The sequence below is a fragment of the Ostrea edulis genome, chromosome 2 (genome assembly GCF_947568905.1).
Source record: "Ostrea edulis chromosome 2, xbOstEdul1.1, whole genome shotgun sequence".
Classification (NCBI taxonomy): domain Eukaryota; kingdom Metazoa; phylum Mollusca; class Bivalvia; order Ostreida; family Ostreidae; genus Ostrea; species Ostrea edulis.
The window spans coordinates 19,045,466-19,062,081 of record NC_079165.1 but is presented as its reverse complement, the minus strand read 5'-3'; the positions used below and the strand labels follow the sequence as shown (position 1 = coordinate 19,062,081).

Genomic DNA, 16,616 nt, shown 5'->3' with positions numbered 1-16,616 from the left:
ATAACAATCTTTTTTTTTTTGATTGTGTGAATCAATTTGGACATAAAGATTGTTCCCTAGAAGTATGAAGTTATTCTGTTCGCCGGTTTTAATATCATCTATAAAACATCGCAATCTGGGACCATCAGGAGTAGGGAGTACTAGATTTACCGCCGGCCGGCTCATTCTCGTCTTCCGGAATACTATTTCCGGTAAAAGGTAAACAATGTTCAAAAGTGTGATATGAACGATTGTTGCGAGTAACTTGCTCCAACAAGATAGAAAAAGATTAGATATATATGCATGTATTGACTACTTATATTACTACTCATTTCCTATATAACAAGATAGAAAAAGATTAGATATATATGCATGTATTGACTACTCATATTACTACTCATTTCCTATACAACTTGAACTTCTCAAGAAAATTTCAGTTGCGTGAGTATACATGTATATATACTTATGATATTATATACATTTAACAAGTCATGTAGAGTATCTCAACTGATTCGGGGTGTAATTGAAACGATGTAATAACGTGTCGGCATCTTTATGAAAACGACTTCAAAGGTGATTTTAAAGAGTATTCGTATTTTTTTCCCACAATCCGGAAGACAAGCCCCTGTGGTTTGGACTCCTTAAAATGTCCATTTAGAAAATTGCATTGTGATTCCTCCTATGCCGGGCATCATGCAACTTGGGTATAGGAGAGCCTTTGGTATCTTGTAATTATTCACAATCTTATATCTTTTTTCCCCTTCAAAATATACTCCATGATAGCCATGCAGATACAGAGGTTATATGGTGTGACCAATGACCAGGCTGTCTTCAACTTTCCATTCTGAGAGTTCCAACATGCAGACCAGGAATAATGTATATAGTTTTCTACGGAGCTCCAAATTAACATAAACTCAAATAATTGAAGATATCTTTAATATTTGAAGATATCATTAATTCATTTGATACGCTCAACAATTCAATCACAGATATCTTCAAATAATTAATATCATTACGTGCATTAATTGAATTGATGATAGCATTAAACATTACATTGTAAAATTATTCTGCTGAATTGATTATCACTATAATTGAATTGTTGCTGCCTTAAAATGAATTGATGTGCGCTACAATTCAATTGAAAAGATCATCAATTCAATTAATGAGCACAATAATTGAATTGTTGCTCTCTTCAATTGAATTAATGATAACATTAATTCAATTGATGATAATCGCAAAAATTATTTTAGAGAGAGAGCAACTATATAATTAGATATATCTTCATTTCAACATATCCACAATTGAATTCATGATCTCTTTCAGTGGCGTAGCTTCCATTGAGGCAACCGAGGCAGCTGCCTCGGTAAAAAAAAAAAAAAAAAAACACCTTTTACGCTGTTAAAATGTCGATAGCTTCTGGGGGGCTGCGCCCCCCAGACTCGGTAATATTCGAACCCAAGCTACGCCTATGTCTTTAATTGAATTGTTGATCTCTTTAAAAGAATTCATGCGCACATTAATTCCTACAAAAGCATGGTAAATAATTAAAGATATCTTCAATTGAATTGAAGAGATCATCAAATCATTTATACCGAGCTCCAAAATAAATTTTGCGAGCAATAATTCCACCATATTGATGCGCGCATCAATTGAGTTGATGAGAGTAATAATTGATTGTATCTTGCTTAACGTCTCGCTCGAGAATTTTTCACTCATATGGAGACCGGTGAAGGGCTTCAAATGGACTTTTGCGAGATGGGCTGACTTTTACAGTCAACGGCTGACTTTGACACGAGCATATAATATGGAAACCTTTTCGTGACATATCTGTATGAACCGATGCAATGTACAGAAATGGTCAAGTTGTCCCAACATTATAGAGTTGTTCCAGTTCATGTCCATACTCATACACTTTCTAAAACAGTAAAGTCTATGTGACCTAATATCCTCATAAATATTTTTAGGTCACCTGACCCAATGCAATTGATCAGCATCCGTCGTCGTGCGCCGTGCGTGAACTGTTGTCCATTTTTAATTTCTTCCTGATAACTGCCATTTATTTTATTTATTTTCAAATTTGGTATGAAGCATCTACGGGACAAGGGGGTATAAAGTATAAATTTCAGGACTTCTGCACCCACGGGACCTTAAGCCTAAGGATGGAGCAAACATTGACCAATGTTAAAAAAAACCTCCCTTACATCTGTAAGAAAAACTGAAAACATAGATATGGTCATGTAGAGCTGGAAGGCCTCTACCGAAATTGTAAATTTCATGATATCCGGGGTGGAGGTTCTGACTCCAGGACGGGGCCAAACTAGGTACTAGTATTTAGTGTTTATGTGTAAACCATTTAAATTAGCATACATCTTCTTCAATGCTTTGCTGTGGGCCTCTTGTTTGTTAAACATTTTAGATTAAATAATTCCAGTTCTATCCCCGCCAAGATCTGTTTTTATATGTCAGTAATGAAAAGATTAATCGGAGACTGGGACAAGATTTATGACTTTCATAACGAAACTAGGATTACTTTTCAATATTTACGTACTTCATATTGGATAGAATGAATAGATATAAAAATCAACGGGGTTCGAATTCACTACTACCTAACATGGCTATTTCTACAAACGAAATATGAGTTTTCGGTTCACATGCGGCTGTAATAAATGTTTGGACAGAAATATATTGGGAAAATATGGTAGGAATTTTTTTTATATTATGATGCAAGAACAGAGCGACCTGCGCCGTAAATCGAAGGTTCTTATAAGGGGTGGATTTGTAGCTCTCTGGTATGTCCAAATGTTTCCCCCAGAGAGCTACATTAGTGCAGATGCACACGCAATTCCCAATTGTAGGTACGTTCATCATGTTCGGTGTTGTACATGTGTGTTTGATTGAATAAAGCTGTATAACAACTTCATACATTTTTATGATAAAATAAAATGCAAAACTCCTGCATAATAAATGTACATTCGATTTATCATGATGCAATGATTTTTTTGTCAAGTTTAAACAATGAATCAAGGTATCTGTGCAAGTTAAAATTTTATACCCAGGTATGCAAGCATAAATGAAATGAATCAATAGCCTTGTGTTTTTATATTTTGACAACTTCTTTAACAGGCCTACTGTAATAGTATTGTAACGTGCAGCGATCTGAATACGCACGCCGCTGCTTACAGAGAGACTCTACCATGTCACTAGAAAAGCTAGCTCACTAGTGATGCAGTAAAAATTCCCTACATACTGTCTGCTACACATCCCCCGCTCAGGGAAGCGTCATCCCGAAGCTTAGCTTGGGTCTTCTCTGATTTTTGGCACCTCTTCAGCAAAATCATCTGCCGTTCACGACGACAACCGCCATCGTCCCAGGACGAAACCACGTGCGTGCACGGGCACAATGTTCCAGAGTTCCAAACATACTCTACCTGAAGCAAGTCTCTGGACAGCCAAACACCAGAGTCACTACACTGTAACCATTTTGTAACGTGCAGCGGTTTGAACACGCTCATCTTTGCTTAACTTGTGTGATCAAGAGAAATCACTAACAAAGCTAGTTCAAGAGCGAGGCAGAATTTCAATTCGACATTTAATATATTTAACGATATCGTGCTTCCATACAATACCCAGGTTTAAATATCCAAGTCAGCCATTGACTGTGAAAGTCAGTCGTTCTTGCAAAAGTCCACTAGGTCTATACTCGACGCTTACGGCCATTGAGCAGTGAGGGTTCTTTAACGTGCCACACCTACTGCGACATCCGTTTTGGAGGTCATCTCCGAGGACCCGTGACATTCACACCTGATGCCGAGCGTTTGGTGATGGAACTGTCACTACCTATTTTGACGACTTAGGTCTGTCGCGGCCGGGATTTGAACCCCGGCCTTCCACATGCGGGGCAAACGCTCTAACTTCTCGGCCACTGCGGTGGTTTGCAATAATTGAATTCATGCGTGCATCAGATCAATTATTGCTCTCATCGAACGAATTAATGCGCGCATCAAATGAATTATTGCTCTCATCAGTTGAATTGATGCGCGCAATAATTAAATTGATATCTTCAAATTATTAAAGTTATCTTCAATTATTTGAGATTATGTTAATTTGGCAAGCCATAGTTTTCAAATGAGTTACTTGGTGTTATTTAGTTGGGTTTTTAAAAAAAAAAAAGAAAAAAAAAAGAATGACGATTCCATTTATGCACACTTCCCAAGTGATGAGACTGCTACATGTACATGTAAAGGCACTCTGTCTGATATAAATGTTGCAATCAAGAATAATCTTCATCGATGCATATAACTCAGAGTATTCGACAGCATTTCGCGACAACTTTTTGGGTCATTCCCTTGTTTGTCCTGGTGGCCATGAACGTCACTTCCGGTATCCCGTTTAGGCAGATAATTCTAAATTTTAAAGTCAAATGTTATATGTTTGTATATTGAAAAACAACTGATCTCTTTAAGTATTGTGATGCAGTTATATCAAACATAAATATGTTAACACAAAAAAGATTTATATAATTTTATTCGATTATGTAAAAGAAAGTACATGTATATATTAACCGGAAGTTACTACATTCACAGATACAAGAACTAACTACACTCACAGATACACATATCTTCTCTAAGCCCAAGTAAATATAAAGCGTCGACATGATGAATTTGTTTTATCTCTTGAAAATAACATGTTAAATGCTACAACAACAGCTACCAAACAAGAACCAGTACTATGTACAGGATTTTACATCTACCAGAGACAAGAACCACTATTTACAGGATTTTTCAGCTGTCACAAACAAGAACTACTATTCACAGGATTTTTCAGCTGTCACAAAAAACTGGTGCTATTTACAGGACTTTTCAGCTGTCACAAACATGAACCACTATTTACAGGATTTTGCAGCTACCACAAACAAGAACTACTATTTACAGGATTTTTCAGCTGTCACAAACAAAAACTGGTACTATTTACAGGATTTTGCAGCTACCACAAACAAGAACCACTATTTACAGGATTTTGCAGCTGTCACAAACAAGAACTACTATTTACAGGATTTTGCAGCTACCACAAACAAGAACTACTATTTACAGGATTTTCAGCTGTAAAAAACAAAGAGTGGTACTATTTACAGGATTTTTGATAAAAGGATAATCTTTTTTCAGTCCATACATTTGTATGCATCGATCCACCTTGTGGTGCGACATACATCGTCTCTGGAACACAAGGACTCTACAAAGAATCACAATGATTGATAAGTTATGCACATCTATCAAAACTGTGCTATATCGAATTTATCAACTCCCTCAAGTAATAAATTTTACGTAACAATAAGTCTTTGTCCTCAAATCTAAATTGAATTCTAAAAATATGACATGAATTTGTAACTAAAAGTGCAGTTCTCTCTCTCTCTCTCTCTCTCTCTCTCTCTCTCTCTCTCTCTCTCTCTCCATTTTACACAATCACATAGATCGGACAATGACACTTGAGGGTTTTTTCCTCCTTGATCAGTTGGACGGACTATTAACCTGTCCTTGAATATACACATGCATATTTCACTACATGTCAGAGCTGCCAAAGCAATCTACATAGAAAGTGAAAACCATTCCTATCAGGTATGTCCAATTTGTAATAAATTAAAGGTGTTGTGCAAGAATATCATTAATAATGCATATCACACCACTCATGGTAATTAATTCCATGTTAATTAATTGTAGAACACAACAACTGACATAATTAAAGGTTTATTAATTAAATTCTTTCATTTTGATATTTTTAACATTGTCTAGACTAAGATTTTAAACTCGAGACATAAAATACAAAGAAACAACATAGTTTTAATGCTGACAAAACAACGGTGAACGTAGTAAATATACTTGTTATAGAACACGTGACTCGTGTTTTCTCGGGAGATAAAATATTTTTGGATGAATAACGCTTTGCCATGTTGTGTGAATGAAGATCACCATAGTAAATGCACATGAATGTCTTACCTGCATTCTGCATGTATCTAATATTGTTGTCTTTGACAATCTGTTCTGTGGATTTTTTTTTAAATGACTGTTAAACACGAACTTATTAGCTGGTAAACTTACAGTTGGCGGTGGTCCGAAAGTTGTTTAAAAGGTTTACACATGTACACAATATATTCCAAGTTTGGCCCCCCCTCTACCTCTAGGATTTTGAAATTTACGAATTTGGCAGAAGTTTTCCTGCTCTAAATGACTATGCATTTAGTTTTTCTTAAAGATATGCGGTTGTAGGGAAGATTGATTGGTTGAATATTGTTTAACGTCCCTCTCGAGAATATTTCACTCATATGGAGACACCACCACTGCCGGTGAAGGGCTGTAAAATTTAGGCCTATGCTCGGCGCTTTGGCCAGTGAGCAGTGAGGGATCTTTATCGTGCTACACCTGCTGTGACACGGGACCTCGGTTTTTGCGGTCTCATCCGAAGGACCGCCCCATTTAGTCGCGTCTTACGACAAGCAAGGGGTAATGAGGACCTATTCTAACCCGGATCCCCACGGGACTATAGGGAAGAATATTTTAGAAAAATTGTCAAGTTTTGGCCGTTTTTGTCCCACACCTATGGCCCCAGGGGTGCAAGAGTCGTATAAAATTCCATGTCACCCTTGTTTCAAAGATTTTTCATATCAAATCTGATTTGCATTGGAATGATAGTTAAAGAAGTTAAAAATGTTTATTTCTTAACATATTTAATCACTGACCATTTTGGCTCCACCCTAATACCAAACCCCTAGCCCTGGGATCATGTAATTTGCATTTTGGTCAAGGACTACCTGTTCATTCTAAATATCCATTTAGTTTAAATTTAGTATCAATAACAGTAACGAAGACGTTTTAAATGGTTTACACATAGATACTATATACCAAGTTTGGTCCTGCCTAGAGTCAATTTTTGTCCCACCCCTAAAGCCCCGGGGGTGTAGGAGTACTGAAATTTACAATTTATCACCACCACCACCACTCCCTTGTCCCAAAGATGATCCATACCAAATAAAAATTGGAATGGTAGTTATCAAGAAGTTCAAAATGTTCAGTTGTTAACGCACGACGACGGACGTAGACCAATTGCAATAGGTCACCTGAGTTACCTAAAAAGAGAAAACGAGTACCCACATTTTGCTAATGGATTGTCAAAGTTCTTTTTTTACGGTTGTCTACTTACTTTTCTGTGATCGGACGAAACCTTTTCTCGTACATCTCATGTGATGGCACAAAAATCGGAGACCAAACGCATCCTTAAAGTCTGATGGAAAAACGCAGTTCCCGTTGATTTTGCATCCTATCAAAATTAAGAATTTTCAAAAGTGAATAAAAATGAATTATAAAACGACAATGAACTATCAGTCCAAACTTTGGTTTTGCAAAACATTCTTCAGCGGACGTGTAATTGAAATTTCTTGTTAAATGTCCAAATCTTGCAATTTATAAATTTCACCATGCCTCCTTTGTTTTCTTATCTCTCATACTCAATACAAACCATCAAGACGTTTATTCCTTCTATCGTTTTAAAATATTTTGTGGTAAAACGTTTATCTACACTTACATGTGAAAATAGAGATAGATAGATAGATAGATAGAGGGGTGTTAAATGTCAAGTTCAAAGGTTTCTTGCTCTTCACAGTGTTTTCGTCAAGAAACGTAAATAATCCAACAGCCAAGCTATATTACAGGCAAGGCATTGAACGAAAATATTTTCGTCTTTATATCATAATTTTACAACAGTGTCCAATGGCTTATTCTAGTATGGTTTAATTTTGTTTCTTTGGCAAGAAAAGAAGTGATATGCTTATAGCCTTTCCTTGGTTGTTCAACTATACCTGATATGATTTCATGAGCATATTCATATAAAAAATTTAGCCAAAATTTGATCTTCACTAAAATAATAGATTTTACAGTATCTATCAAATGTATGATGTATATTTGTATTTGCGAAAATCGATTACTAATAATATCAAGGAAATATTTCACGTAATAACCTCGTTATGACGAGAAGGATCTCGAAATTACGTGAGAAAAATCTCAAAATCACCACGATATTGCGAGAAAAAAATCTCAAAATTACAAGAAAATATATTGATATTTGAAGGGGGAAAATCTCGTAATTGCTAGTAATTGCATGCATATATCAAATTCTGCTATCACCTCTTCTTTCCGGTCCCTAGCCTTCATTACATTTGAAATGTATATTAAAATCTATTCCTTAAGAAATATTGTGAAGATCCCCCTCCCCCCTCCATCTAATACTTGAATTCCTTGACTTTTCCTATAGGCTTAAAATGACGTGGTTATCTTTATAATATGCTGAAGATAAATCAGTTCTTTAAATTTTACTTCTTAACTTAACATTTCTTATTTTCCGATCACTATAAGTCACTATTTATTGATATTATTCAACGTTTTGATGGTATAATATGCATTTCTAAGCAATTACAGAGAATTTGTTAACAGGGTTAGATCAGTGTCTTGTAATTTTAGATGATATTATACATACAACATTTTTCCACAAAACCTCACCCCGCTGATGCGTGAAAGTAAGACAATAAAGTAACACTAAACTACATATTGATTCTTTTATGTAATAATTGCATATGTCAACATACTAATATCTCCAAATTTCCAGATTTTTTCTTTAAAAAATTCGACATAAATTTCGAGATCTGTTCTTGTACCGGAAATTGGGGGTGTGTTTGCCGCTGCGTCGTGTAAATGACACCATCGAACAGTGTATTGTAAGGCTTATAATATCAATTCTTCATTAGACTGAGCTTTAACATGTCGCATACATTATTTCTATGTAAATACAAGCATTAGGTTCTTCAGTTTTACATTTTTTACTAGTTCTTAAAAAAAGGTGAATAAATTTTCATTTCAATCATAAATAAAAAAAAAAATATCTAATCTATGCAAATGAATATCTATTATTATCTGTTCATTATGAGATAATGAAACCAGATAAATGCAAAATTTTAATCCTGTCAATTCGGTTGAGAACTTGATGACTGAACGCGCGTTCTTTTCACGAAATGTGGAGTATATTAAAGATGTTTAAAACATGGTCGTCGTAATTGAAAATACATGTGGCTTATCAAGTTCAATATCATAACGCCCAATAAAATATACAAGCAAAGGTGATGTAATATAAAACCAGGAGGGTGAATTTAGAGACAATGTTGTCCACATAAATAGGACACTTCCTTTACTGTCTAATCTAATCTTCAACAACACTCAGGAATGATAAATCAAAATCAGACTGTCTTCATTTTGATCTTTTATATTGAAATTTAGGTAAAACGAATGTAACTACGAATCCTCATTGTAGATCGTGACACTACACGTTGCAGACCTTGCTACTTTCACAGCAAGCACCTGCAAACGACTTCAACTCACTCAGAGAGAGGTCATTAATTTTGCACGCTTCAACCTGAAACTTTCGGAAACAACAAAGACCAAGCCTGTCTACCTTCTTCCACTCAACAAAACATGTGAAACAGTCTTTTAAAAAAAAGAAAAAGAAGAAAAGTGAAAATGTGACAACTTACCTCTTGTATGTTTCATGCTGTATCCCTGGTGATCGACAAAACATGTGGACTTGACACACGTGCTTTGATCTGTATGTGATGTTCCGGGCAGACATTTGAATGTAGCTGATGTAATGGTTGCACAGTCTATAATAATTCAATGACATACGTAGAAATAATGATACAAAGATGCTTTGATAGTGCAAGAATGCAACTCCTATTTCGAATTTACAATTGCTGTAGACATGTCATGGTTTTTATTTAATTGGTACTTGCAGACCTTTATTAGATTTTTGGAACTTATTTCCGTAACATTTCAGCGTTTGACACGACCCCGGAATGGCTATTGTCTCACCGTCCAGAACGACACGTCCATCATACACACAACCTTTGTAAATAGCAAACCAAACAATTCTAGTCAAAATTATGTATTTACATTGTAGTGAAATTTTGTAGCGAAACAAATGTGTATTTGTTATTTGAACATACATACCAGATTTGGTCATTGTCCGAGACTTGCTGCGGAATATTCCATAGGAATTTATTGTTCCAAAATACCCAGATATGGCAAAAATTAACACAAGGCAAGTATCAAAGACGCTCCTCATTCTCGCTGGTATTCTGAAGTGTCTCTATTGAAAAAGTGTTGTCATGTATTACTAAAACGTTTATGAATTTCGAATTTAAAAAAGTACACAACTTACTCTAAATTACATTGTGTACTCATTCGTTGTACACAAAGCGTACCACAAATACCATTTTACAATAATTTTATCTTCAGCAATTTCTGTCTTACCTGAATAGATTGAACTAGGCACGTTCAGGTGTTAAGCGTACGCTGTCTGCCCTAATTTGAAGGAAATATCCAATTTAAATATAGTTCCAATATGACATCACACCAATGCAGGTAACGCACTTGACAACTTCAAAACAAAGCAAGGAACTCTTAAATCAGTCAGAGAAGGTTCTAAATCGAGGTTCTACGAAAATCTCCGGAAACATTTAATTTTAACGCTTAACTTTACGTATTTCTTATTTTATGCACTTGAGCTTAAGATTCCCAGGAGAAGGACAGACTATTGGCTGCCGCCTATCCCTTAGGGTTCATTTGTAGTCACCATACTATCAGACAAAGTAGAAAATAATTCTGGAGTGTTATGTGTAGATTGTACGAGCGTGAATCTTAAAAACTTTTAAAAGAACTCGATATACTTGTGGTAAAAAGGAATGTTTAATTCTGGTTTAGTCTGGCAATAAGCAGCCTTTGTGTCAAATATGAACCCCGTTAACGTCATTCAATTACTCTACTGTTTCCAAGACAAATCTTTATCTTTTTTTTTAACAGTGACCTTAACCTTTGTTCAGGATCCAATCATCAGCTACCTTTGTGTAAAATATGTGCTGGAGGGGAACTGTATTTTCAATATAAGATAGTTTTAATGCTTCGCCGTGGGGCCTTTAACTCCTGACCCATCTGCCATTTTCATGTAAATTGTAAAAATGCTTTCGATCTCTGGTTTGTTAAGCGGGAAATGGGTCTCGATAGCAGGTTCAAATTTTTTCTGCAATGTTGACCTTCATCTCTCGTTTAATTAATAAAGACATTCTATTATTCATATTTTCCTGTATCTTCTTTATGTAAAATATAAGTATCATTGATCGGTAAGTTATTTAAACGTAACAGCTGCAATCATCTGAACTTGACTTGTTTCCATATTTGTACAATATGTCCAAGAGGATAAATTCTAAATGTATAAAACAAACCATCATTACAAGAATGAATATTTATCTAAATAATTAAACTTTTGAATTACAAGTTAATCTACATGTCACTGCACACTGCTTTAACACAATTTTTAAAATAGTTCAACAAGTAGTTCGTGGAATCTTTATATTCATACGCGGATAGACGGCACTAAAAATCGGATCTAACTAGAGTGAAAGAAAATGTGTCTTCACTACATATATGTTTCTTAGACATCCAAATATTGTCCCAGACTCTAAAAGGACAGGAACAAAAAAAATCCAAGGGCGTTGCCCCTCCCCCACTATGCCAAGAGATTCTGGTGACAATTGGCGTTGCAGTTAAAAACAGACGATGGTGGACGGGTACTGGTAGTGATAGGTAACCTAAATGATAAATCACCTTAAAGATTGCACGGAGAAAGTTTTCTTCTGTAATACGTTTCCTACATGTAACATTATGCCCCGCCAATCAGAAAAGGTAAAATGACCTTTCAGCAAGCCTTACTTGTAAGTTATTTTCAAAAGAAACAAACAATCTGCTTTTCTCGTAGGATAATCGCCAAGCATCAGCTTCAAATGTCTGGTATAAATGTCATTTTCTTCTGACATCTAATACTCATTGTCGTCACTTTTTTAAAGAATTTAGAAACAAGCATGTTGAATGTTGAACAGATTTAAACCGAGTTTTATTACGCAATCGTGACAATTATACTCAACAATTAAATGATAGGATGATGCGTGGATTTCATATACATCGACGGTGTCATTAATTAGAAACTGTAAAAAAAAAAAAAAAAAAAAAATTAAAAAAAATAAAAATAAAATTTGGCATATTATATCACTCCGTTTAGTGTTAAAACACCAGTCAACAGTGTCGTAATTAATGAATACATTTGACAACCAAAGTGTAGTGGTTTGTGGTGAGCACTGATAATAAGCTAAACTAACAAATACTGTTCGAAATGTCTTTAGAAATAATGTTCACCTGTTAAATACATGAGGACTACTATCGCGCTTCATGAAAAGTATGACGGCGTGAAACGTTGCAGTTCATACACTCATGTATTTTAAAAAATGAAATATGATTTTTATATTTACATTCTATTTTCGTCTCTGTCGGAAAAAATAGATCTCATTCATGCAAGCATCCCCTGTTGACCGGTCACACCCGCCGTGAGCTCCATATCCTGATCAGGTAAACGGAGTTATCCGCAGTCAAAATCAGTGTGCCAAGAACGGCTAAACAATCGGTATGAAACACGTCAGACAGCATTTGACCCAATGCGAGGTTGTATTGACGAACTAGATCGTTATAACGACCATAGAATTTGCGAAATGCTGACTTTAATCGAGACTGTTGAAATCCCTGTACCATCAACTTGTTTGTCAGTAGCTTACCTCGATTTAAAAACTGACTATACCCAGAACAAGCTCTTGCATATCGAATCAGTTGAGATATATAAACACCATATGCAGGTGATAATGGAATATTGCTACATAAATGTGGGAAGTTGACGATGGAGAAGCTGAAATCATCCCGTTTGTCATACAGTTGAGTTGTCAGTTTGCCGTTAATGTCTACTTTCAATGAAATATCTAAGTATGAAGCAGAAGTGGACGACTCTGTGGTGTCATGAGGAAATGACAATTATTACAAGTTATAAACATTGATAAAGAGATCAAGGGCAAACCATTGGAAATGTATAACTATTCCAATATATCAGTACACAGAGAACTCTCTCTCTCTCTCTCTCTCTCTCTCTCGCTCTCTCTCTCTCGCTCTCTCTCTCGCGCTCTCGCTCTCTCTCTCTCCCTAGCTGTGTGCACGCATGCACAGACCCACCCATCCACCCACACCCACAAATGTATGCATTCTTTTTATAGATTGTGTGTATTACGGGAGATAGGACCATTGTGAAAGCATAATAGCTTCATACTCTCATTGTTTTCATACCCCCTACAGTACAAACAATAGTGTAGGTATTTATTTCTTAGATATCATATAATGATTTTATCTTTATAAAAAGAATTTAATATCCTGAAAAAAAGCAGTTGACAAAATGCATCATTATAACCAATAATTATGTAAATTGTCTTGTTTAAAAACCATTACCAGTCATACCTGATTAAAAGAAATTTGATTATGATAAAGTACATTACATACTAAAAACCACAAAATAAATTCATAAATTGTCATCTTAAATCAATCGTACTGTAGAGAGCTTTTCATCATTAGTATGTATAATTGAAGGTTTTCGTCATTACCACGAGGCTAGTGTAAAGAAGTGAATGGGGTTAACTTAACAACCCGTACGCTGTTTAATTAACATCCAGGAAAGTGAATACATTGTTGTTTTGTTAATATGAACGGAATCGAAGGATTTTCACATTAATTATTATTTCAATATTTGAATAATAAATTTGTTTCATTTTTTACTTCCTTGAAAGTTGTTTACAGCAAATGAAATCCATTTCGTAGAAGATAAACTTTCAAGGAAATTACAAATTTACAGAGAGGAGAATAAAGTCGCTCTGACTTTGTGTAAGTAAGGGTATCAACTAAATCAGCAGACCAACGAAAGCCAGAACCCCAGTCCTCATCATTTGATATCATCACCATTACTGTGTCCTAAATTCCACCGTAGACCATGCATGAACATCCCCAAGACCATCAGTATTATCGATTTTATTAGCAGGGGTATTACTTAAAGGGGCATGGACACGACCTTTGATAGTTTGAAATGGACATTTTTTGGTTTTAGAAATAAAGATTTTCATCAATAAGTGCTAAAAATATTTTTGCACAGGACTTGCCTCTTATTCGCACAAACTAAAAGCTCAGCTCCCCAAATCATGCTTTTAAAGACTGTCGATATCTAGAATGAGACGAATGCGCGCGCATTTCATAGGACTGTAAACATATAAGCCAAGAACTCATTTTTCATGCCCATTTGAATCCAGGTCCTGAAGCATGCACTTTGCATCTAAACCCTGAGCGCCCCCTGTATCCATGCGGATACCGTAAACAACCAGTGTCATAAAAACACCAACGTGTAGTAAGCTGTAGTAATCGTAGATAACGAACAGTGATCACTCTCTCAACTCCCACAAGGAGTACAAAATAACTTTACTTACTTGACTTAGTTCCTTCTCTCCTCCTGGAGAATAGGGCCTCTAACACGCATTTTCCAGTTTTTCCCGTCTTGTGCAGCTCTTGCTGTTTCAGTCCAGTTTGTAAACCCTAGCTGCTCTCTCTCTCTCTCTCTCTCTCTCTCTCTCTCTCCACCGTTCTTCTCCACGTTTCCTTTGACCGACCTCTTTTCCTTCTACCTACAAAATAACGAGTTTGGCAAACACAGACCCCTGGATATACCAGAGGTGGGATAATGTGTATAGAAGGAGTAAGCATCCCCTGTCGACCAGTCACACCCGTCGTGAGCCCTATATCTAGACCAGATAAACGGAGTAATTCGTAGTAAAAATCAGTGTGCCAAGAACGGCCTAACAATCGGTATGAAACACGTCAAACAGCATGATAGGTTATATGAGCAAACTAGAGCATTATAACGACCATAGAATTGCGAAATGCTGACTTTAAATGAGACTGTTGAAATCCCCATAACATCAACTTGTATGTTAGTAGCCTGCTTCGATTTAAAAACTGATCATACGCTAAACAAGTTCTTGCGTATCGAATCAGTTGAGAGATATAAACACTATATGCAGGTGATAATGGAATGCTGCTACATAAATATGGGAAGTTGACGATGGATGAGCTGAAATCATCCCGTTTCTCATAAAGTTTGAGTTGTTAGTTTTCCGTTAATATCCATTTTCAATAAAGTATCCAAGTACGAAGAAGATGTGGAGGACGTCATGGCGTCTTTTATCTGGAGTTCACGGATACATTGAATCGACATATGAATGAAATTTATTATTGTTAATAAATAAAACGTTGCAAAGGTATCTGATACCACTCGTAATGTACAGAAATCAGTGCCACGAATTTGACTTTCTCCATCGCTCAAACGTATCATGGGTTTGCGTCAAATGCGAAACTCAAAACGCAAAATTTCACATATCATTCCCATTTCACTCACATACCTCTCACATTTCACTCACACACCACTCACATTTCACTCACATACCACTCACATTTCACTCAAATACCACTTACATTTCACTCACATACCACTCGCATTTCATTCACATACATTTCACTCATATACCACTCACATTTCACTTGCATACCACTCACATTTCACTCACATACCACTCGCATTTCACTCACATACCACTCACATTTCACTCATATACCACTCACATTTCGCTCACATACCACTTACATTTCACTCACATACCATTCACATACCACTCGCATTTCACTCACATTTCACTCACATACCACGCACATTTCACTCACATACCACTCACATTTCGCTCATATACCACTCACATTTCACTCACATTTTGCTCACATTTCACTCACATACTACTCGCATTTCGCTCACATACCACTCAAATTTCACTCACATTTCACTCACATACCTCTCACATTTCACTCACATTTCACTCGCATACCACTCACATTTCACTCACATACCACTCACATTTCGCTCATATACCACTCACATTTCACTCACATTTCGCTCACATTTCACTCACATACCACTTACATTTCACTCACATACCTCTCACATACCACTCACATTTCACTCACATACCACTCACATTTCACTCACATACCTCTCACATATCACTCACATTTCACTCATATTCCACTCACAAACCACTCACATTTCACTCATATACCACTCACATTTCACTCACATACCACTCACATTTCACTCACATACCACTCACATTTCGCTCACATACCACTCACATTTCACTCACATTCCACTGACATACCACTCACATTTCACTCACATACCACTCACATTTTAACACGGTAATCACCTCGTTAGACACTACTGTATCAATACTGTTTTATCATTAATATTCCGTCTATTGACCCTTCCTTTCGTTCTTCGGCTTTTAACAGGATTCCATCACACGAGTACATTTTAACAAGTCAATACAGACGAACTTTTTCGTATTAGTAGCGAATTGTTTAAGTATTCGGAATAAGCGTTCAATTCTGAGGGCTGCCTAATAAAATAAATGTACATGTATTTCGTAAGCATCGGAGCAAACACAGTGGAGGGGTATTCACTGCGATCCATGATAGTCTGGATACAAATGAAGTTGAAGTCGGAGATTGTGAATTGAGGTGGGCAAAGATTAGGACCAAAGACAAAGCAACTGGACCTATAAAAGACCAGGCAGTGCATCAATAGATATT

The 16,616-nt window shown here is 36.1% G+C and overlaps 1 protein-coding gene across 2 annotated transcripts; it reads right to left on the bottom strand.

Annotated features, from left to right (window-relative positions):
• Positions 1-4,158: 4,158 nt before the first annotated feature.
• LOC125680264 (uncharacterized) lies at positions 4,159-10,544 on the bottom strand. Of its 2 annotated transcripts, XM_056156291.1 has the most exons (7): positions 10,323-10,544; positions 10,020-10,158; positions 9,807-9,914; positions 9,548-9,673; positions 7,171-7,287; positions 5,149-5,208; positions 4,159-4,382 (listed from the first exon to the last, which is right to left on the bottom strand). In XM_056156291.1, coding segments are annotated over exons 2-7 (528 nt in total). In that variant the 5' UTR covers positions 10,135-10,158; positions 10,323-10,544; the 3' UTR covers positions 4,159-4,380. The 2 variants fall into 2 exon arrangements, with proteins under 2 accessions (XP_056012266.1, XP_048775673.1); XM_048919716.2 differs by lacking the exon at positions 4,159-4,382 and having other exon boundaries at positions 4,487-5,208; positions 10,323-10,527.
• Between the last annotated feature and the right edge of the window lie 6,072 nt (positions 10,545-16,616).

Coding starts and splice junctions, on each gene's coding strand:
- LOC125680264 (XM_048919716.2), bottom strand. CDS start 10,134: ATGAGGAGCGTCTTTGATACTTGCCTTGTGTTAATTTTTGCCATATCT. Junction 9,915..10,019: donor TCGGACAATGACCAAATCTG/GTATGTATGTTC, acceptor CTATTTACAAAG/GTTGTGTGTATGATGGACGT. Junction 9,674..9,806: donor GTTCCAAAAATCTAATAAAG/GTCTGCAAGTAC, acceptor GAATTATTATAG/ACTGTGCAACCATTACATCA.